This window comes from Pleurodeles waltl, chromosome 11 (genome assembly GCF_031143425.1).
Source record: "Pleurodeles waltl isolate 20211129_DDA chromosome 11, aPleWal1.hap1.20221129, whole genome shotgun sequence".
In the NCBI taxonomy this organism is placed as follows: Eukaryota; Metazoa; Chordata; class Amphibia; order Caudata; family Salamandridae; genus Pleurodeles; species Pleurodeles waltl.
The window spans coordinates 6,990,300-7,015,227 of NC_090450.1; the positions used below are offsets into that span (position 1 = coordinate 6,990,300).

The 24,928-nt window shown below is 45.7% G+C and overlaps 1 protein-coding gene across 2 annotated transcripts in view; it reads left to right on the forward strand.

Moving 5' to 3' along the window:
* Nucleotides 1-24,928, forward strand: part of UTS2B (urotensin 2B) — a 140,160-nt gene that overhangs the window by 97,342 nt on the left and 17,890 nt on the right. The window contains exons 1-2 of one of the 2 annotated variants that reach the window (XM_069212776.1): nucleotides 131-273; nucleotides 9,494-9,595. In XM_069212776.1, coding sequence (XP_069068877.1) covers nucleotides 174-273; nucleotides 9,494-9,595 — 202 coding nt within the window. In that variant the 5' untranslated portion in view covers nucleotides 131-173. Of the gene's footprint in view, nucleotides 1-130; nucleotides 274-9,493; nucleotides 9,596-24,928 lie in introns of those variants that run through there. The other variant, XM_069212777.1, reaches the window with a different exon arrangement.

Consider the following 24,928-nt stretch of genomic DNA (forward strand, 5'->3'; position numbering starts at 1 on the left):
CTGTCAGTGTTCCAAGAAGTGAGTGATGTTGGCAGGCTGGATTATATTTCTTGGGATACTTTAGATGATGACACACCGCGCACGCGTGGTCCACCACATAAAAGGCCCCAGGCCCTGGACACGCGGCTTCATTCCACCCTCTGGTCTTCAGATCCTGCTGGACCCACCACACCATGGACAAGGCGACTTCACTCCCCTTCTGCCTGGGGACCCTGGCCCTCCTGCTCATGGGCGCGCTCCAGCTGGCGCAAGCCAAGCCCTTCATGCTACAAGGTAAGAGGAGAGGGGCCCCTTGAAGGCATATCCACCCTGAAGCCATGGGCCTCCCCCAAACAAGCTGTGACTTTCCTATCTCCTGGGAGTGTCCAGCCTCGTGGATGGTCAGTCTGTCCATGAGGGCAAGTTACAGAAAGGTGAGGAGCCATCATTTGGGGTCAGGAGTCAGAATTTTGTTCTGGAAACATCTGTTCTGATTTACCAGACAATTCTCCCTCTGGGTGGTGTAGGGGACACTCCTAAATTGTAGGAAACATCTGTCCATAAACAGACCTGACTTATGTTCCACCTGCCAAAATCTTTTAGTGATCTAATCTTAACTTCAGATCCACGTATCTCGAAGATATTAATATTTTATTAAGGTACATAAATGTGAAGTTAAGAATAGTATAATGCATCTGTCACCTTCAAGATATTCTGGTACTTTAGATTTTCACCACAATATTCTGGCACATTGAAATGACTATATCAGTATTCTGGTAGTCAATATTTTTACCACAATATTTTAGCAGGTCGATGTTAATACATTCTAGAAGGGGATTTTTTTACGACGATATTTTGGCAGATGATTGCTGATGCACCTACTTTCCGGTAGTCCGTATGTGCACCGTATCTCTCGGGTGATACAAAGAGCCCTGCGGTTAGCGCCTGGATGACCCCATTGTGACACTGAGGCACATTATTACCAGGGGTTGTCCTCGGGGGGTGGCAGCCGCGGCGCTCACGCCTTCTATTTCCCGTAAGTGAGAGCGGATCGCAGGTTTCTTGAGAGATGAGTCCCATAGATGAGTCCCATAGAAGGCCTGCCTGCCATGACCTCCCTAGAGGTCATCACCAGTGCTCCTCTTCATTCGGTTTCTAGGTGCTGCGGGCTGCAGATGTGCAAGCAAGAGGCGCTTTGCAGAGGGTGCAGGAACCTACTCACTGGAGCCAATCTTAGAGCTCTAAAGAGTGAGTGTTCAGCATCTGTTCAAGTTGGCCAAGTTGTCTCCTTGATGAAGGGGGGGGGGGGGGCAACTTTCCACTGCAGGGTCCTAAGAGCCCTACGAGTCGACACACTCACATGGTAAATTTTTGGACATGTACTGAGTGAGGTTCTCATATTTCATGGAAAACAGACATCAGGTGAACGTATATTTAGTGATGGCACTTGCCTAGCGCACTGAAGCACTTAGCATTGCCAGCATTCAAGATGCGCTACCTGGGCTGCCTTTCCATGATAAATCCTCTGGGTTCAAGAACGCCCTTAACAGTCTGAGACAACTCCTTGTTTTCTGCATTCCTACATCCTAGCCCCTATGGGCAGGACCAAGGGACTTCACATGTCCCATCCCAGATGGGCAGGACCAAGGGTCTTCCAAGATCCTACAGATGGGCAGGACCGAGGGTCTTCCTATATACTATTCACAGATGGGCAGGACAAGGGACTTCCCATATCCCATCCCAGATGGCCAGGACCAAGGGACTTCCTATATCCCATCCTCAGATGGGCAGGAGCAAGGGACTTCTTATATCCCATCCTCAGATGGGCTGGAGCAAGGGACTCCCTATATCCCATCCCCGATGGGCAGGACCAAGGGACTTCCTATATCCCATCCCAGATGGGCAGGAGCAAGAGACTTCCTATATCTTATCCCCAGATGGGCAGGACCAAGGGACTTCCTATATCCCATCCCAGATGGGCAGGACCGAGGGACTTCCTATTTTTCATCCCCAGATGGGCAGAACCAAGGGACTTCCTATATCTCATCCCCGATGGGCACGACCAAGTGACTTCCTACATCCTATCCCCAAATGTGCAGGACCAAGGGACTTCCTACATCCTATCCCCCAATGGGCAGGACCAAGGGACTTCCTATATCCCATCCCCGATGTGCAGGAGCAAGGGACTCCCTATATCTCATCCCCAGATGGGCAGGACTGAGGGACTTCCTATATCTCATCCCCAGATGGGCAGGACCAAGGGACTTCCTATATCCCATCCCCGATGGGCAGGACCAAGGGACAGCTGACCTACCAAGAAGGTGTCCGAGTAGATTACTCATTTTACTACCTTAAGTTCTTGAACTGATGGCAATACCTGTCTCTCCACTTTGCAAGGATGAAGCACATAAACGATCACCATTACTTGTTTTTGTCACACGCATGACCACACTGTGTGAATTTTACAACTCCACAGCAGGGGACAGAACTAACAGGGGAAAAACAGGAGCAACGGAAAGACTACTGCAGAGTCCGCAGCAGGTATAGATCTCCGATCATTATAGGCTGGGAGCCAAGGGTCGAACGGATATCCAGTCGTTTGCCCACATGCACACATGGTGTCATGCTGCTGAGCCGAGATCGACAACACGGCTAGATTATCAGCAGGGACCTCGGTGACATAGGCCTGCAGCCCTTCAAATCCCCCGACACTCCAGAGCTGCCAACCTCCGCCTGAACCCCGAAACTACTCGCAGGGCAGGTACCCCCTCTGACGGTGGAGTTGTGGGCTCCCGACACCCACAGGAAGAGGTGTGTGGAAGTCGGGAGTGTGTGCACGGTGTGCGTGTAATGATCCACCCGTGAAACGCTTGTGACCTGGGGAATAGTTTTATTGTGGCCACGCTCGCAGCGGGGGTGCCTTGAGGCAGGATGAATGGTTAATACAGAGCGGTATTCAGGTCACACTGCTGGTCGGCTGCGGGAGGAGCGCTGTGCTTTGATCTATAAGCATCCTTTAAAAGCCGCATCCCACAGGGGCATCGGAGGCTCGTTAACATCACTCGTCTGACCTGTGCACTCCCTCCCGCCCTGTCAAGGATGCTGTGATAACGCTTCCAGGCACATCCTCGCCCAAGCCTCTTCATCAAACGTCACACTCCTTACAGTGCTTCGTATTTATATTAAACCCATTATAGCGCCTCTTTCTATTATTAGAGTCATAATATGGTGTTTTTTTTAATGTCGTCCAACTTTGGGCTTCTGTTGGCATGAAGGTGACGGGGCTGGGGCGGGGAGGTCACAGGTGAACACCCCCCTCAAACTTCCCCCCCTCCCACCGTCTTGCCTTTTCACCTTTAAGGTTGTTATTACAAATTTGTCTCGTTAGCATTAGGCGAGAGTGAAATTTGCATAATGTTCTTCTCAGAAAATGAACACGATTCTAAAACACTGCTGCAAAATGATGCGTTATTATGCGAAATGCCACTCTGGTATTTTGTCCTTTTTTTAACCACGAAATGCTTCCACGCATCGATTTTTGAACCCAGGATGCACTTGCAGCAAAAAAAAAAGTACACAATTGCAGATGACGCGAACAGCCGTGCCGTTATTTTTAATTGTGTTGCTACAACCACAATCTCAATAATGCGACATAGCACAATGGCCTAATTTTGGCATTTCGAGTAACAAGTTTGACAGGAAAATCCAGAATTTACGCGAAATTACTCCTGCGTAAATGTCATTTCACTTGGACCTAAAAGTTTGTGACACTTCGTCTTCAAATTAGTCCGTATAATGTAATCTTAGATTTTCTTATATGTGGCTTTCACGGCAGCAAACTCCTGTGTTTCTATCCATGTCTGAGCAGCTCCGAGGCCACTAAAAGCATAGCTGACCCGCATACTCCTGCAGAGACAGCAGTACTTCACGGCGTACCACATCTTCAAATTACCACTGCATAGACAGCTTTACATCATGACATACCGCATCATCAACTTACCACTGCATAGACAGCATTACATCATGACGTACCACATCATCAATTTACCACTGCATAGACAGCGTTACAGCATGACGTAGCACATCATCAACTTACCACTGAATAGACACCAGTATACCTGCCACTGCATTAACTTACTGCTTCAAAGATGCCAGTATATAATCACATCCGCCCCCCATCAGCCTTAAACATTTAATGGACAGACCTTCTGCAAACTTAACTTACCACTACATGAACTTCAGGACATACCACTGCATCAACGTACCATTATATCAACGCTAATACATCAGGACATACCACTGCATCAGCGTACCACTATTTGGACACCAGTACTCCATGGAATACCACTGCATCAACTTATCACTACATGGACACCAGTACATCAAGACATACCACAACATCAACTTACACCTAAATGGACATCAGTACATGAGGACAAACAACATCAACGTAAAACTACATGGACACCTGTACACCAAGCCATACCAGTACATCAATTTACCACTACACAGGCACCAGTATGTCATCACTTACCCTTACATCTTGAACGCATTTCGTACACAGGAGTCAAGCAGGCCTACCACTACACTGATTTACTGCTATACAGATAACAGCACGGCATCCTCCTAGCCTTGCACAGACACCAGTACCCCAAGATCCACCGCTGCACCCACCGACCACTGGGGAGATGCCCGTAAACCAAGATCCACGCTGCATCCACCGACCACTGGGGAGATGCCCGTACACCAAGATCCACCGCTGCACCCACTGACCACTGGGGAGATGCCCGTACACCAAGTTCCACAGCTGCAACCACCGACCACTGGGGAGATGCCCGTACACCAAGATCCACCGCTGCATCCACCGACCACTGGGGAGATGCCCGTACACCAAGATCCACCGCTGCACCCACTGACCACTGGGGAGATGCCCGTACACCAAGTTCCACAGCTGCAACCACCGACCACTGGGGAGATGCCCGTACACCAAGATCCACCGCTGCACCCACTGACCACTGGGGAGATGCCCGTACACCAAGATCCACCGCTGCATCCACCGACCACTGGGGAGATGCCCGTACACCAAGATCCACCGCTGCACCCACTGACCACTGGGGAGATGCCCGTACACCAAGTTCCACAGCTGCAACCACCGACCACTGGGGAGATGCCCGTACACCAAGATCCACCGCTGCATCCACCGACCACTGGGGAGATGCCCGTACACCAAGATCCACCGCTGCACCCACTGACCACTGGGGAGATGCCCGTACACCAAGTTCCACAGCTGCAACCACCGACCACTGGGGAGATGCCCGTACACCAAGATCCACCGCTGCACCCACTGACCACTGGGGAGATGCCCGTACACCAAGATCCACCGCTGCATCCACCGACCACTGGGGAGATGCCTGTACACCAAGATCCACCGCTGCACCCACCGACCACTGAGGAGATGCCTGTACACCAAGATCCACAGCCGCATCCAACGACCACTGGGGAGATGCCCGTACACCAAGATCCACCGCTGCATCTACCTACCACTGGGGAGATGCCCGTACACCAAGGTCCACCGCTGCATTCACCCACCACTGGGGAGATGCCCGTACACCAAGATCCACCGCTGCAACCACCGACCGCTGGGGAGATGCCCGTACACCAAGATCCACCGCTGCATCCACCCACCACTGGGGAGATGCCCGTACACCAAGATCCACCGCTGCACCCACCGACCACTGGGGAGATGCCCGCACACCAACACCAAGATCCACCGCTGCATCCACCCACCACTGGGGAGATGCCCGTACACCAAGATCCACTGCTGCAACCACTGACCACTGGGGAGATGCCCGTACACCAAGATCCACCGCTGCATCCACCCACCACTGGGGAGATGCCCGTACACCAAGATCCACTGCTGCACCCACCGACCACTGGGGAGATGCCCGCACACCAGGATCCACCGCTGCATCCACCAACCACTGGGGAGATGCCCGTACACCAAGATCCACCGCTGCATCCACCTTCCACTGGGGAGATGCCCGTACACCAAGATCCACCGCTGCAACCACCGACCACTGGGGAGATGCCCGTACACCAAGATCCACCGCTGCATTCACCCACCACTGTGGATATGCCCGTACACCAAGATCCACCGCTGCACCCACCGACCACTGGGGAGATGCCCGCACACCAACACCAAGATCCACCGCTGCATCCACCCACCACTGGGGAGATGCCCGTACACCAAGATCCACCGCTGCAACCACCGACCACTGGGGAGATGCCCGTTCACCAAGATCCACCGCTGCATCCACCCACCACTGGGGAGATGCCCGTACACCAAGATCCACCGCTGCACCCACCGACCACTGGGGAGATGCCCGCACACCAAGATCCACCGCTGCATCCACCAACCACTGGGGAGATGCCCGTACACCAAGATCCACCGCTACATCCACCTTCCACTGGGGAGATGCCCGTACACCAAGATCCACCGCTGCATCCACCGACCACTGAGGAGATGCCCGTACACCAAGAACCACCGCTGCATCCACCGACCACTGAGGAGATGCCCGTACACCAAGAACCACTGCTGCATCCACCGACCAAGGATGCTTATTAACTATGTCATGTAAAGGCTTGTCTGTCTCTAGTTGTCTCTGAACATTGGTAAGTATAAAAAGCCCTTTCTGCCCACCTGTAACATGGTTTTGAAATCCCACCTCCTAGTTATAAAGGCGACCAGACCACTGAAGGCACAAGTCAAGCCTGAGTCAGATGCCCGCCATGGCTCAGCTCGAGGTCCTGTTGGATTTATCACAATCCCTGTGACTTCAGTGATATCACATTGATGACAACCCCCCCAACCCCCTGAAAACTGGTCCTGCACCACCGACTTAAGGATAATTCTTTCAAGCGTATGGAAAAGTGAGGGAATGAGGCAGGCTGATAGTTGGGGAGTTTGTCTTTGTTCAATGTGTTTGTTTTTCGGTCTTGCCTAGAGACAGTTTTACTTGTTTGTTGTCAAAGACCTATTGTTTCTAATACATTACAGTGCATCCATAAGGTGGGCTTTATATCAGCTCCTTGTCCTTTATTGGATGGCTTGCTTGTCTGTCTCATTCCCACACTTCTTAGTCAGTGGCTCTGCTCCTCACTCATTGTTTGATCAACCTCTGGAGCACTGCTTCTTTACCATGTTTAGACTGGATGGCAACGTGTGTCCTTCCACTGCTTACATTCAGAGAACTATATGTTTCTCTTCTTTTACCTCTCCATGAGAGTGCCTGTGCTTTCTTGCTCGCATCCCCTACCCATGGGCTGCACCTCCCTTTCCACCTCCTCCGTCCCCATATTGTGCCCCCACTGCAGCCCCCACTGTTTTCCCAACACCGTCCTTCTTTTCCTTTTCTTTTTCCTTTTTTTTTATGACCACCCTATCCTCCATGTCTCCTATTCCTCTCACTGTTTGCTGCTGCTGATGAGGTGTTGCTCCCCTGTCTCATACACAGTCCCACTTTATTTATTTATTTTTTAAAAACATTTTGAAGGGCTGTGTAGCTGCAATTTGCCGCTGGTCTGCATCTTTCTAAAAACATGTTTTTGCACACTTTTTATTTCCTTGTTTATTTCTTTTTACTTTACTTTCCCAGGGTGTCTGACATCTTGAAGCGCTGTACTTAAAAAAAAGGCCAACGCATCTTGATGAATATGTGTGCGGGTGTGTTGGTGCATGAATGCGTACAGCATTATAATGCTGGGGCTGCCGGAGTGTCATTTCCCATACAAGCATGTGTCCGATGGCACATGAGGGCATATGCACAATTGTTGCAGTTTGGTATCAGCAATACACATGTTTTTGTACTTCTGCTAATGCTGAACATCACCAGAAAAAAGCACGGGCAAAGCCAATAGGTCTGTATTGGTAAAGCCATATGGTAAGAACGATTGGCTTTGCCACTGCTTGTTGATTATGATGGGAGAAGCAGAGTGACAGGTGGTGGAGAGCAAGTGGTGCAGTGCTTTTTATAATGGGGTAAGAAAGAGTTTGGTTGGGTACATGATTGATTAGCATTGAGGAAGGCTGAGTCCAGGTCCTAGACCCTTAGATCTCGAATGAAAAAGACATATAAAATGTGTGCTTTAGAAGTGCAAAGAGAGGATCCTGCCAGTGAGTTCTAAAGAGTTGAGATCTTGGAGGAGAAGATGGTCAGAAAATTGAGGGATGTGGCAGTGAAATGGAAGAGCGTGGGGTGGCGGAGACCAGATCACTAGGGTAGCATTGCTAGTGCATTCAATCAATGCTTACACTCACTTCAGCCTATGATGGTGTAGGTATCTGGCTGACATTGGCACCAACCTGGTGGCTGATTTATGTAGTTTACTGGACTATGTGCCAAGCAGCAGTACTACGTATGTGTATTAGGATGGAGGCACAAGTGGGGCATAGCTAGTTCTAAACCGAGCCATAGTGCTTTCACCTGGATTATCTCTCCCAAGAGAGAGTGCACCCCGGAACAAAATAATTTACATGAATGCCTAGGTACTATGCTCTATGTATTTATCAGCCCACCCTCTTAATAAGAAGTGGGCTAAAAGAACCATCTCCATAGCTAGAGGAGAGGACATTGGTTGAGAATAATGGGGTAAGCCATGGCCATACAACATAGAGAGTCAATTTGGGGATTGTTTCTGTACCTCACAGTTTCTTCGCTCGTGATACTCACATATTCCTAGTCTGAAGTAGTACATCACCTCACCAAGATTCATTTAATCCACGGGGCATGGGCACCTCCGGACCACAAACAGGGCCCCCAGAGGTCTCAGAAGGGTTGACAGCAGGTGACATTGAAGCAAAGAGGTGGACAATGTGCAGCATCAATCCTCCCATGCCACAGGGAGACACCTGAGAATGATGGGGAAATTCTGACTACTTTCAGGTAAACTATGGATTACCAGGTGTGAGCGGAGGACTTCTATAAAACAGCTTCTCCCACTCTATCACTCTAGTCACTCTAGCTGTGACCTAACCAGCATCACTCACTCGCTGCTCCACAAGGAGGTAAGTGGATCTATATCCTGATGTAGCTGAGACTTAAGGGACAGGTTGGAGACAGACGACAGATGACCCTTGCCTCTGGCCACGGTAAATGAGTCAGAATTCAGCTCCCAGGGCTACCTCTAATTCACCACCTCAGGCACCTTACTCCCTCTCTGATCCAACCAAGAAAAACATTCCAGCATTGTCACCCAATTACACAAACACTGACCCCATCTACACCTACTATAGGCTTCCTCTCTGGGTGTCTGCACCCAAAGCTAAGAAGCGGAAGATGTCACAGGTTTTCCATGACTAGGTGTATATGGTTGGGGCGAAAAGTCCTTAGTGAAACTAAACCATATGTATGTAAAATTGTAAGGAACCTTTCTATGGTTACAATTTGTTGTCATTAGAAAAACATTTTGACACGTTTGTATGATGAATTTATTATTCTTTTACTTCTTGTTTTAGAAAATGAACTGTTTTCAGAGAAAGATGAAGTAACAAATCAAGACATGCTGTTGACACTGCTGCTCAATAAAAACCTGGGATTGAAAAGGCCTTCTAGTTTAGGTATTGTATTATGACGTTCATTATTTGATAAAAAACGTGGAATCGATGTGATCTTCCAGTTTATGTGCTGTATGATGACCATATTTATTCAATAACATCCTACGATTGAGAAGACCTTCTAGTGTAGGTGCTGTAAGATAATCTTTATTATTCAATAAGAACCTGAGATTGAGAAGACCTTCCTTTTAGGTGCTGTAAGATGACCCACATAGTGTGTGATAACCTTTATTATTCAATAGGAACCTGTGATCGAGAACACTTCCCAGTTTAGGTGCTGTAAGATCACCCACATAGTGTGTGATAACCTTTATTATTCAATACGAACCTGTGTTCGAGAAGTCCTTCCAGTTTAGGTGCTGTAAGATGACCTTTATTATTCAGTAAGAACCTGGGATTGAGAAGACCTTCCAGTTTAAGTGCTGTCTGACGACCTTTATTATTCAATAAGAACGTGGGATTGAGAAGACTTTCCTTTTAGGAAGTGTATGACGATGTTTATTATTCAATAAGAACCTGTGATCAAGAAGTACTTCCAATTTAGGTGCTGTAAGATGACCCACATAGTGTGTGATAACCTTTATTATTCAATAGGAACCTGTGATCGAGAAGCCCTCCCAGTTTAGGTGCTGTAAGATAACCTTTATTAGTCAGTAAGAACCTGTGTTCGAGACGTCCTTCCAGTTTAGGTGCTGTAAGATAACCTTTCTTATTCTATACGAACCTGGGATTGAGAAGACTTTCCTTTTAGGAAGTGTATGACGATGTTTATTATTCAATAAGAACCTGTGATCAAGAAGTACTTCCAATTTAGGTGCTGTAAGATGACCCACATATTGTGTGATAAACTTTATTATTCAATAGGAACCTGTGATCGAGAAGCCCTCCCAGTTTAGGTGCTGTAAGATAATCTTTATTAGTCAGTAAGAACCTGTGTTCGAGACGTCCTTCCAGTTTAGGTGCTGTAAGATAACTTTTATTATTCAATACGAACCTGGGATTGAGAAGACCTTCCAGTTTAAGTGCTGTCTGGCGACCTTTATTATTCAATAAGAACCGGGGATCGAAAAGACCTTCCCATTTAGGTGCTGTCTGAAGACCTTTATTATTCAATAAGAACCTGGGATCGAAAAGACCTTCCTTTTAGGTGCCGTATGACAACCTTTATTATTCCATAAGAACCTGGGATCGAAAAGACCTTCCTTTTAGGTGCCGTATGACAACCTTTATTATTCCATAAGAACCTGGGATCGAGAAATCCTTCCAGTTTAGGTGTTGTAAGATAATCTTTATTATTCAATAAGAAACTGAGATCGAAAGGACCTTCCAGTTTAGGTGCCATATGACAACCTTTATTATTCAATAAGAACCTGTGTTCGAGAAGTCCTTCCAATATAGGTGCTGTAAGATAACCTTTATTATTCAATAAGAACCTGGGATTGAGAAGACCTTGCTTTTAGGACGTGTATGACAATGTTTATTATTCAATAAGAGCCTGTGATCAAGAAGCCCTTCCAGTTTAGGTGCTGTAAGATGACCCACATAGTTCTGATCACCTTTATTATTCAATAAGAACCTGGGATCAAAAATAATTTGCCGTTTTGGTGCTACAAGATGACCCACATAGTGTGTGATAACCTTTTTTTATTCAATAAGAACCTGGGATCTAAAAGACCTTCCAGTTTAGTTCCTGTCTGATCACCTTTATTATTCAATAAGAACCTGGGATTGAAAAGACCTTCCAGTTTAGGTGCCGTATGACAACCTTTATTATTCAATAAGAACCTGGGATCGAAAAGACCTTCCAGTTTAGGTGCTGTATGACAATCTTTATTATTCAATAAGAACCTGTGATCGAAAAGTCCTTCCAGTTTAGGTGCTGTAAGATGACCCACATAATGTGTGATAACCTTTATTATTCAATAAAAACCTGTGATCGAGAAGTCCTTCCAGTTTAGGTGCTGTAAGATGACCCACATAGTGTGTGATAACCTTTATTATTCAATAAGAACCTGTGATTGAGAAGTCCTTCCAGTTTAAGTCCTATAAGATGGCCCACATAGTGTGTGATAACCTTCATTATTCAATAAGAACCTGGGATCGAAAAGACCTTCCAGTTTAGTTGCTGTCTGATCGCCTTTATTATTCAATAAGAACCTGGGATCGAAAAGACCTTCCAGTTTAGGTGCCGTATGACAACCTTTATTATTCAAGAAGAACCTGGGATCGAAAAGACCTTCCAGGTTAGGTGCCGTATGACAACCTTTATTATTCAATAAGAACCTGTCATCGAGAAGTCCTTCCAGTTTAGGTGCTGTAAGAAGACCCACATAGTGTGTGATAACCTTTAATATTCAATAAGAACCTGTGATCGAGAAGTCCTTCCAGTTTAACTGCTATAAGATGACCCACATAGTGTGTGGTAACCTTTATTATTCAATATGAACCTGTGATCGAGAAGTCCTTGCAGTTTAGGTGCTGTAAGATGACCCACATAGTGTGTGATAACCTTTAATATTCAATAAGAACCTGTGATCGAGAAGTCCATCCAGTTTAAGTGCTATAAGATGGCCCACATAGTGTGTGACAACCTTCATTATTCATTAAGAACCTGGGATTGAAAAGACCTTCCAGTTTAGGTGCTGTGAGATAACCACATAGTGTGTGATAACCTTTATTATTCAATAAGAACCTGTGTTCGACAAGTCCTTCCAATTTAGGTGCTGTAAGATAACCTTTATTATTCAATAAGAACCTGTGATTGAGAAGACCTTCCTTTTAGGACGTGTATGACGATGTTTGTTATTAAATAAGAACCTGTGATCAAGAAGTCTTTCCCGTTTAGGTGCTGTAAGATGACCCACATAGTTCTGATCACCTTTATTATTCAATAAGAACCTGGGATCAAAAATACTTTCCCGTTTAGGTGCTGTAAGATGACCCACATGTTGTGTGATAACCTTTATTATTCAATAGGAACCTGTGATCGAGAAGCCCTCCCAGTTTAGGTGCTGTAAGATAACCTTTATTAGTCAGTAAGAACCTGTGTTTGAGACGTCCTTCCAGTTTAGGTGCTGTAAGATAACTTTTATTATTCAGTAAGAACCTGGGATTGAGAAGACCTTCCAGTTTAAGTGCTGTCTGGCGACCTTTATTATTCAATAAGAACCGGGGATTGAAAAGACCTTCCAGTTTAGTTCCTGTCTGATCACCTTTATTATTCAATAAGAACCTGGGATCGAAAAGACCTTCCTTTTAGGTGCCGTATGACAACCTTTATTATTCAATAAGAACCTGTGATCGAAAAGTCCTTCCAGTTTAGGTGCTGTAAGATGACCCACATAGTGTGTGATAACCTTTATTATTCAATAAAAACCTGTGTTCGAGAAGCCCTTCCAGTTTAGGTGCTGTAAGATCACCCACATAGTGTGTGATAACCTTTATTATTCAATAAAAACCTGTGATCGAGAAGTCCTTCCAGTTTAGGTGCTGTAAGATGACCCACATAGTATGTGATAACTTCATTATTCATTAAGAACCTGGGATCGAAAAGACCTTCCAGTTTAGGTGCTGTGAGATAACCACATAGTGTGTGATAACCTTTATTATTCAATAAGAACCTGGGATTGAAAAGACCTTCCCGTGTAGGTGCTGTCTGACAACCTTTATTATTCAATAAAAACCTGTGATCAATAAGTCCTTCCAGTTTAGGTGCTGAAAGATGACCCACATAGTGTGTGATAACCTTTATCATTCAATAGGAACCTGTGATCGAGAAGTCCTCCCAGTTTAGGTGCTGTAAGATAACCACATAGTGTGTGATAACGTTCATTATTCAATAAGAACCTGGGATCGAAAAGACCTTCCCGTGTAGTTGCTGTCTGACAACCTGTATTATTCAATAAGAACCAGTGATCGAGAAGTCCTTTCAGTTTAGGTGCTGTAAGATGACCCACATAGTGTGTGATAACCTTTATTATTCAATAAGAACCTGGGATCGAAAAGACCTTCCTGTGTAGGTACTGTCTGACAACCTTTATTATTCAATAAGAACCTGTGATGAAGAAGGCCTTCCAGGCTAAGTGCTGTACAATGAGCAGTATTCTTCAATAAGAATATAGGCTTCAGGAAGCCCTCTAGTGTATGTCCTGCACAATGCGCTGTACGATTCAAACCCAGGCTAGATAGGACCGAGTGTAGGTGCTTTACAATGAACTGTATTATTCAGTGAATACTTGGGCTTCAGAAGACCTTGCAGTCTAGTTATTGCATGATGAGGTGTAATATTCAATAAGGGCCAGGGGAAGATAAGTCCTTGCTTTCTTGGTGCTGCACTGTACGGCGAGCTGTATAGTTCAATAAGAACCTTGACTTGGGAAGACCTTCAGTCAAGTTGCTGTATAATGGGCTCTACTATTCTCCAACACCTAGGCTTCAACGAAACCTGCCTGTCTATGAACTGCACAATGAGCTGTAAGGTTTAGTGAAAACCTGGGCTTAAGAAGACATTAGACTATAGGTATTTACAATGAGCTTTATGATTGAGTAACCACTGAGGCTTCTGAAGGCTTTAGAATATAGATTGTGTAGAATGAGTTATACTATTGAAAATACAGCCTGGGCTTGAGAACTCTCCTTGGTATGGATATTTTATGGCAAGATGGATTATACTATGAAGCCCCGGACCCTTATTACACATACGGCACACTTTTCCTGTTTGAACCATGGCAGACACCTAAATAGGTGCACCATTCACAAACAGGGATAGTGCACCCTATCACAGAGAATGTGTTGCCCTCATGGCAGCTGCAAACTCGTGCTGACCTGGGGGCAGAGCCTTCAAGAGAAATATGGAGTGTCTGCTTCAATGCCTCCCTGTGTTTCCCTGTGCAGGTGGGAACCCTCCTGCAATTTGAGGACATAGTTAATCTGTTTGCAGGTGGATGCAGTGAGTGACGGCACCCGCCTGCAAGGGTGTGCCTGAGAGCTCCATGGGACCCTTTTTCCCCCTTCAGAGTGTTGCAGTCCAGTTTTTGTGTCCTCTGCACCCTCTGTCTTAGCTGTTGTTACTAACTCTGTCACCGTGTGGCCCTTTCTACGCCCCTTGCTGTGTCTAGTATGTGTGTTCTCCACACCCTTTACGCTGACTCCACATCTCTGGTGGTATCTGTCTTGTTGGTGCCATCATTAGAACGCATGGTCTGTACCACCCTGTAACTGTTCTGCCAAGCTCTCTTCACTTGGATATGGGTGTCCACCAGGTAGCATTTCCCTTGATATTGTCCTGATTCTCTGTCAGGGGGTACTGGGTCATTGGGTCTCACTTCCATGAGGTGCATCAGTCCAGAGCCCTTAGCTGGTGCACCAGACAGTCAGGGCAGCAGTGGATGCTGAGCAACAAAGGTGAGCGTGTGGCTGAGGGTGAGTTGTGGTGAGTGGGTGGAGCAACTTTGGACAAGAACACTAAGGGCAGTGGCTTAGGACAGAAGAGATGGGCAGGGGCGCTGAAAGGACAGGAAAGGAGGTTCTGGAGAGAGTCAGGACACCACTGAGGGATGGATCTGGTCATCACTGGACTAGAGGGGCTGACTGTACACCAGCGGAAGTGAGGGGACACCAAGCCAAGGAGGACAATGCACGTTATGGAGATACGGCCTCCCCTGTGCCTACTGGGCACCCATTGTCACTGCCCGCTTTAGTTGTAGAACGCTTCTGGTTGAAAGTGATGTGATGGTGGTCTGTGTGGTGTACAATACACGACTAACTTCTTGACTTGATGGGAGGTCTGAAGGGCAGCAAAGTGCTTGTGTGCCACCTGACACAGGACTGAAGTCAAGGAACCTCTACTTAAAAGTGGTTGTGGTCTGATGCAGGATTCAGCTTTACTCGTTGTGTCAAAAACCTTTGCAAATACCTCTCAGTGGTGAATTAGACACCACACACTCAAAACGTTTGCACAGACACGTAGTGTGCGCATCCGTGTTAGGATAATGATCCCTTTGAATACCCCAAAGGGCATAGATTATCATTGGAACATGCAGTACCCTTGGCCTGATAGTGTGCACTGGTACCCACAGCGGTGGCGTCATCAGTAAAACCCTCAGTGGCTGATTGGTTGTCTGCGTCCCTTCCGGAGACCCCACTGCCCCCAGAAATATAATAGAACCTAGTGAGCTCTGTTGCAAGTCAAATGGTTGAGCAGATGACACTGATGCCAAATGATAACGCATTCTCCCATCATGGCCGTCACAACTGAGGACCTGTCTCTCAGGATATTCTAAGGAGCTGGCCCTTGCTTCGTGTACAGAAGCACCTGACGCATCCCTACAGCGCCTAGAAGGTCTGCACAGGCGGTGTCTGCTTTAGGAAGCAGAGTCTGATCCAGGATGTTCAGCGAATGAACACAGAGGGCATCGCCTGCCTGACGCACAGCTTTGGCACCGTGGCCACCGGACCCGCGCCGGATGTGCACCAGGACACAGGGCAGAGCCATTCATCTTCTTCTGCAGAGCGCGGCACATTTTCAACTTCTGCTGAAATTGCATTTGTGCAAAGGTGGAAAAAAACACTGCGTTAGCCAGTGGAAGCCACGTGCTGCCTAAAATCGCTTGCCTGCTTCTGCTTAAGTCTCTCACATCTCCCCACATCATGTGCGCACTTCCTTGGAAGTGTGCGTCAAAATACTGCAGTACAACGTAGCAGTAAACTTACAATGCACGGATGGGGAGGGAGGAAGACACATAAAATAACCTTTTTCCACTGGTCCTCTCATGATTCCTGCTGAAGTTCTGTAAGTGTCTTCTTGGAAGATTTAGAAGTCAGTGGGTGAACAGTGGGAAGTTGTCTCTGCTCGGATTCCTATGGAGCACCTGTCCAGGAATCTTCTAAGTGCCCCTGTGGGAAAGTGCTACCAGGACCGTTGTAAAAGAGTGGTGTACAGCCACTAGGACATGTCCAGGCATCTTGTCTTTGGGACTTGTGCCCTGTAGGAAAGTAGCACTTGTTACCTTTTATCCCAGACCATGCAGGTGCCGGGACAACCAAGCTCTGTCAACACAACACAGTGATAAAAGTAGGGGTGGGTGAAAAGTTCCTCTCCGCCGGCGGAGTTCAAAGAGTTTTGCTCACTCTGCTTGCAGTGTGTAGTTCGTCCACAACTCCTCCAACCCCTGCATGGTGGAATTTTTTCTCACGTGCAGTTCACCAACATTAAGTTGGCGAGTGCGAGCAGGAATTTGCATGCCCTGGTGTGATATTTCGGCTCTAGAACGCCTCCCGGCAAGATTTCTCAACGCGGCCAACCATGGATGTTGAGAAAGCTGCCACTTGAGTAGAATATCTACTTGAGCAGCAGAAAGAAACAGCGTCCTCTGGCGCAGCGTGTGGCGCTGTTTGCGCTGATATTACAGTATGGAACAAGCTGGTAAAAGTCAGCGTGAGCACCTCGAGGTTCCTGAATTGCCCCCGCTCCCAGAACTCTGCTGGATCTCGCTGAGTTTTTACGTAACAGCGCGAAAATCCACAGACTGAAACTCCGCAAGTTCCTCCCAGGCCTAGACAACACCAGGGCCAGGCTAAAAACACTACACCCTGTTCACACTCAATACGCTATAGAGACCACCAGTTCAATCCCGAAAACAGAAATCACACCTCCACTTACTATGCGCTACTTCCAAGCCGTGGTTCAATCAGTGTTTACCATCAAGCACTTGTGGATGATCCCTGTAGGAAAGTACCATCTTGCCTGGCATGTTACCCCCATTTTTCACTGTATATATGTTGTTTTAGTTGTATGTGTCACTGGGACCCTGCTTGTCAGGGCCCCAGTGCTCATAAGTGTGCCTGAATGTGTTACCTGTGTTATGACTAACTGTCTCACTGAGGCTCTGCTAACCAGAACCTCAGTGGTTATGCTCTCTCATTTCTTTCAAATTGTCACTAACAGGCTAGTGACCAATTTTACCAATTTACATTGGCTTACTGGAACACCCTTATAATTCCCTAATATATGGTACTGAGGTACCCAGGGTATTGGGGTTCCAGGAGATCCCTATGGGCTGCAGCATTTCTTTTGCCACCCATAGGGAGCTCTGACAATTCTTACACAGACCTGCCACTGCAGCCTGAGTGAAATAACGTCCACGTTATTTCACAGCCATTTTACACTGCACTTAAGTAACTTCTAAGCCACCTATATGTCTAACCTTTACCTGGTAAAGGTTGGGTGCTAAGTTACTTAGTGTGTGGGCACCCTGGCACTAGCCAAGGTGCCCCCACATTGTTCAGGGCCAATTCCCCGAACTTTGTGAGTGCGGGGACACCATTACACGCGTGCACTACATATAGGTCACTACCTATCTGTAGCTTCACAATGGTAACTCCGAATATGGCCATGTAATATGTCTATGATCATGGAATTGCCCCCTCTATACCATCCTGGCATAGTTGGCACAATCCCATGATCCCAGTGGTCTGTAGCACAGACCCTGGTACTGCCAAACTGCCTTTCCCGGGGTTTCCCTGCAGCTGCTGCTGCTGCCAACCCCTCAGACAGGCATCTGCCCTCCTGGGGTCCAGCCAGGCCTGGCCCAGGATGGCAGAACAAAGGACTTCCTCTGAGAGAGGGTGTTACACCCTCTCCCTTTGGAAAATGGTGTGAAGGCAGGGGAGGAGTAGCCTCCCCCAGCCTCTGGAAAGGCTTTCATGGGCACATTTGGTGCCCATTTCTGCATAAGCCAGTCTACACCGGTTCAGGGACCCTTTATCCCTGCTCTGGCGCGAAACTGGACAAAGGGAAGGGGAGTGACCACTCCCCTGACCTGTACCTCCCCTGGGAGGTGCCCAGGGCTCCTCTAGTGTGCTCCAGACCTCTGCCATCTTGGAAACAGAGGTGCTGCTGGCACACTGGACTGCTCTGAGTGGCCAGTGCCATCAGGTGACGTCAGAGACTCCTTCTGATAGGCTCCTTCAGGTGTTGCTAGCCTATCCTCTCTCCTAGGTAGCCAAACCCTCTTTTCCGGCTACTTAGGGTCTCTGTCTCTTGGGATTTCTTAGATAACGAATGCAAGAGCTCATCCGAGTTCCTCTGCATCTCTCTCTTCACCTTCTGCCAAGGAATCGACTGCTGACCGCGCTGGAAGCCTGCAAAACTGCAACATAGTAGCAAAGACGACTACTGCAACTCTGTAACGCTGATCCTGCCGCCTTCTCGACTGTTTTCCTGGTGGTGCATGCTGTGGGGGTAGTCTGCCTCCTCTCTGCACTAGAAGCTCCGAAGAAATCTCCTGTGGGTCGACGGAATCGTCCCCCTGCAACCGCAGGCACCAAAGAACTGCATCACCGGTACCTTGGGTCTCCTCTCAGCACAACGAGCGAGGTCCCTTGAATCCAGCAACTCTGTCCAAGTGACTCCCACAGTCCAGTGACTCTTCAGTCCAAGTTTGGTGGAGGTAAGTCCTTGCCTCCCCACGCCAGACTGCATTGTTGGAAACCGTGACTTTTGCAGCTACTCCGGCCTCCGTGCTCTTCCGGCAGAAATCCTTTGTGCACAGTCCAGCCTGAGTCCACGGCACTCTAACCTGCATTGCACAACCTCCTAAGTTGTTCTCCGGCGACGTGGGACTCCTTTGTGCGACTTCGGGTGAGCACCATTTCACGCATCCTCGTAGTGCCTGTTTCTGGCACTTCTCCGGGTGCTGCCTGCTGCTGAGAGGGCTCCTTGTCTTGCTCGATGTCCCCTCTGTCTCCTGACGCAATTTGCGACATTCTGGTCCCTCCTGGCCACAGCAGCGTCAAAAAACCCTTACCGCACGATTTGCAGCTAGCAAGGCTTGTTGGCGGTCTTTCAGCGGGAAAACACTTCTGCACGACTCTCCACGGCGTGTTGAATCCGTCCTTCAAAGGGGAAGTCTCTAGCCCTTGTCGTTCTTGCAGAAACCTACGCTTCTACTGTCCAATAGCAGCATCTTTGCACCCACCGCTGGCATTTCCTGGGCATCTGCCCATCTCCGACTTGCTTGTGACTTTTGGACTTGGTCCCCTTATTCCACAGGTACCCTCGACTGGAAATCCATCGTTGTTGCATTGTTGGTTTGTGTCTTTCCTGCAGAATTCCCCTATCACGACTTCTATGTCCTTTGGGGAACTTTAGTGCAATTTGCACTCACTTTTCAGGGTCTTGGGGTGGGCTATTTTTCTAACCCTTACTATTTTCTAATAGTCCCAGCGACCCTCTACAAGGTCACATAGGTTTGGGGTCCATTCGTGGTTCGCATTCCACTTCTGGAGTATATGGTTTGTGTTGCCCCTATCCCTATGTGTCTCCATTGCATCCTATTGTAACTATACATTGTTTGCACTGTTTTCTAATACTATTACTGCATATTTTAGTATTGTGTACATATATCTTGTGTATATTTGCTATCCTCATACTGAGGGTACTCACTGAGATACTTTTGGCATATTGTCATAAAAATAAAGTACCTTTATTTTTAGTATATCTGTGTATTGTGTTTTCTTATGATATTGTGCATATGACACTAAGTGGTACTGTAGGAGCTACACTCGTCTCCTAGTTCAGCCTAAGCTGCTCTGCTAAGCTACCATTATCTATCAGCCTAAGCTGCTAGACACCCTATACACTAATAAGGGATAACTGGGCCTGGTGCAAGGTGTAAGTACCCCTAGGTACTCACTACAAGCCAGTCCAGCCTCCTACAATCCCTGACTGAGGTCACAATATTGTAAAATGGAGGACAGGAGTCTTGCTGCCAGACTGAGCTACCTTGTTCCTCTGCAACACCACTGACTGCAAAGGCTGAGAAAAAGGTGAAGAGACCAATTAAAACAAATCGCAGTACTATTTATCACTAACCTTCAAAAGGATAGTGCCTTGGAGTCAAGGACAGTGCCTTGTCACAACTGGGATAAAAGGGGTTCCCCTTGCTTTGGGTTTAGGGGTTGCAAGTCATTTGAGATGTGGATTTCTCAATCCAACTAACGTATTAGTCATCTGGGCACTGGACCACCACCAAAGCATCAGGGTCCACAGAGATGCCAATCGTGAAGGGTTGGTCATGGGAAGGAGAGTGACTGCAGGAGCAGTCAGCAGTTAGGTCTCCAAGACTTGTAGATGTAGTTGTTGAAGCAGCCTCCTGTGGCATCTGGCGAGGGTACAGATGGCTTCGAAGCACTGTGTCCATGCCTCCCTTCACCTTGGGTTGTCCCGCAGGTTCTTACACAGGCATGGTCATCGACAAAAGCAGAGGAGGTCACCAGAGATTTAGATGGATCTTCAGGCTTCTTTCTAGGTAGAGGAACAGGCATTATTCAACTCCTTAGTCTGGGCACAGCAACAGACAGCACATGCTGCAATGATGTTTGATAAGCTGAGGGGAGGCACCAGTTTATAATTCTAGGTCTTGATGGATTAGGAGCAGTTCACTGATAATCAGCTTCACAAAGTTAAAAGCATGCAAATCAGTCTGCATCAGGCTTACCCTGCAGCATGAGTGGCTTTCTTCTACTAAGAGCTCAATCCAGAGACCAGGCAGTTCTACCACACAGTTGGGAGCACAGTCCAGACAGGTCTAGAGGCAACCCAAACCCATGATCCAAGACCAGAGTAGCCTCAATGCATCCTATCACATCTTTCAAATGTGTCAGATGTAGCTCCATCAGTAGCCAAGCCAAAGTCAGACCAGCAACGTCTGAAGTTCAGCTCAACCCACAGTCTCTCCCAGAGCTCAGCACAGTCCAAATCCCACAGTTTTGTCCATCCTAGCCATGGGTAAAGGTTAAAAGCCTACCCTGCAGTCGTCTCCACAATCCGACCACGGGTACAGACAATTCCTATTCTAATCCCATCATTTTAGCCTCAAGGCCTTATGACAGGACTGCCAAGAAGATGTCTGGCTGAATCACATTTGCAACCATGCCAAGGCTTCTGAGCCCACCAAGAGCATTGACCAACCCTGCAAGAAGCCTAGCCCAGTATATGCCAGAGCCCTGTGCAGATGAGCCCCGTTCCGCAGCCAGTCTATGCAACCCTTGATCCAGTGATCCAAGCTGCAGCCCACCTCAAAGCTCAGCTAAGTGCATAAACCACCACTGACTGGAGCTCATTTCAGGCCTACCTATATCACTGCCTAAACCCTATTATTGCCTGGTCTGGCCCAACCCAGAACAATCCAGTTAAACCCTATTCCAGCCCAACACTTAACCTAGTGCCAAGTCCAAGTCTCACCTACGAGCACAGAGAATTTCCTAGACACCTGTGTCCAAAGTAAAACTTAGCAAAAGGACAGGGTCCAACTCGCAGAGCTCCAAACCCAAAGCCCCGCCTAAAGCCCAGGAAACTGTGCACCCCCCCAGAGAGAAACTCAGCCTCAGCTTCCAACTCTTGGACATTTTAGGTTAGGATAAGTTACATTGTCAGTATCCAACCCATCAGCTCTTCATTATACCTCCTTTTTTTCAATATTCATCATACTTGCTTTTCGTTATTGTGCTGTGAAAACAATATCCATCACGTTTGGCTAAAATGAGTAAGTAAGTAATGAAAATAGTTAAAAATAAAAAAAACAGCCCAGCAACCAGCCAAGATAGACCCAACATTCTACACTGTTATCTGCCCCAACCTCTAAGAAGCCCACCACCAACTCAATTTAAGGACAAAGCAATCAATGACTCTGGCTGTCATCAAGCACAACGCTGTGAGTGTGTCTGGTGTTACTGTAAATGTATTCACTGCAAGAGAGTCTGTAAAGAAGTAGAAAAGCGCTTAGGTCTGGCAAGTATTAAGAACAGAATTTTCACTGACTCTGAGTATTGTGTGCATTGACCCCATAAGCAATACTAATCATCTCTCTTTGGGGTCCTGTTATCACTCCTAGGGTGACTGGACTCTCTCCCTGTGAGTACAGTGCACAATCCAAAAATCTCTCACAGTCTCTGGTGATGTGGATTGGATCCATGATGACTGTACAAAGGTTTCTGAGTTTCCTGACTGATGGGCATTGCAGTCACCTCAGTAATCCACCTTAATATCACCTCAAAAATATTGTCCAACCATTAAATTGTGATCAAAATATCAGAGCTACAAAAATATCGTGGAACAAACTATCAAAGGGAAGTATACCGTTTTACAAGGGTTTTACTATTGCATCAAAGTTTGAAATATTGTTTGCTTTAGAGTTGTTTTTTATTTTATGGTGTGATATTGTATTGTATTATAATTTCAGTGTACTATTAACATCATTATAATTTATTTTTAAATATTAGTTTAATGTATATTTTTTCAGGGTACTAAGTTCTTTGGTGATTGGATGGGTACAACTTTTGATTCTATATTATTTTATGTTAATTAATTTGTCAATGATGTTATATCTTTTAATTCCAAGTTATTACTTTAAATGTTGATAAAGTTTTTTAATTATGCATTACATTTGTATTTTGGATTGGTCATTAATTTAGAGATTGGGTTGGGAGTGTTTATTTCTTACTTACATATTACGCTAAATGATTAATCTCCTGACTGTATTGCATTTTTTAATTGAAAGTTGTATTTTTTAATTTTTTACTTATGTATTAAATTTCAATTTAGTATTATGGGCTTTCTTAGGGTATTGAGTAAATAGTTTTTATAACTACATATTAAAATATTTTATTTTTATAAATGTTCACATTGTTTTTTATCTGTTTAAATGTAACAAAATGTGGTGATTTGTATGTTAAATTTTGAATTTAGGTATGAGATTTACTAGGCGATAGAGTGGGTAGTTTTTAAATATATATATTAAATATTAAAGTAATTCAGAATTGAGAATGAGTTAGTAATTCATTCATGAAGGTAGCCTTTACTTTCTGAATGTAATAAGTGTATTCATAATTACTTCTTAAATTGCCAAATAATATTTGATATAGTATTTATGCATACATTTATTTTTGCAAAGGCCTGTGTGGACTTTTTATGTTTTGGATTTGATGTTTTGATTTCATTTTTACATATCCTGTTTTCTAATTAAATTCTTATAATTAAAAAAATACATTTGTACCCAGTTATTTAAAGTCATAGACAATTTTTTCACTGTTTTTTTTTTTGTATATGTTTATTGAGAAGTACATGTCAATATACACACTGTGTTAAATAGAGAAACAAAACATCAAATTATAGCCATATATGAAAAATATTATGAAATATTAACTTCTCAGATTTCTAAACACAAAAAACATTATACATATATCAATAAATGCAATATATGAGCATATTTATAAGGCATCCATCTGTGCATTAACTCTTAGAAGTAGACCTATAAAAGAACATCTGGAAAGAAAGAATTATGCAAGATGTATTAAACCATACATTATAAGTTGTTAGAAGATAGTTGAGATAGTAATATCATTCAAATCCACACATATAACATTTCAAATGGAGATATCTCTGCCAATTCAACAGTGTTGAATTGGTGAGCAGTAAATCCTACTTAAGATAACAGTGTTTATGGGTGAAGTGTCAATTGTCTTAATAATAACAGCATGACTCAAAACAATAATAAAAATGTCTTAAAAAGGATAGGAGACAAAGAAAGAGAAAACATTTAAGTGTGAATGTTAATGGAATATGTGTTAGCTAGAAAGGGTTTCCAAATTTGGATGAAATCCCAACATTATCTTGCAATCTGTAAATCAGCTTTTCATATGATACCACGTTATACATTTCACTAAGCCATTCATCATGTGTAGGACGTTGTGGTGTTCTCCAATGTCGTAATATACAAATTTTTGATACAGTGAGTGCAATAGCAATCAATCGTCTTGTGTGGTTTGTTAGATTTGGGAGATCAGTAACATCTTGTAATACAACTATTTTTTTCTGTTAAAGGAATGGGCACATGTATAGCTCTGTGTAGAGAGGAAGTTATAGAAGACCAGTATTCCGTCAAAACTGCACATCAAAATTAAATGTGTAGGACATCACAGTCCTCATGAGGACACCTCCAACAGGTAGAATGGTGTAGTAAACCTGCTGCCTTGAGTTTTTGTGGTGACCAGTACCAATTATGAAGAATTTTGAAAAGAGTAAATGTCATTCTTGCCTCCCAGATTCCTTTATCCATGTTCATAACAACATCCGTCCAGTCTTCACTGGAATACGCTACATTAAGTAACCCTTGCAATTTGACGTGGAGTTGTGCTAGTAATGCTGATGAGTGTAGTTTATGCACAATGAGATCATAAAATCCAGAGACCACTCCTTTCAATTTCCCCCAAGTTTTTAAGTATTGTACGACTGGGGAATCCTCAGGTATCCACATAAATGGTCCTAGTCTACTAAGT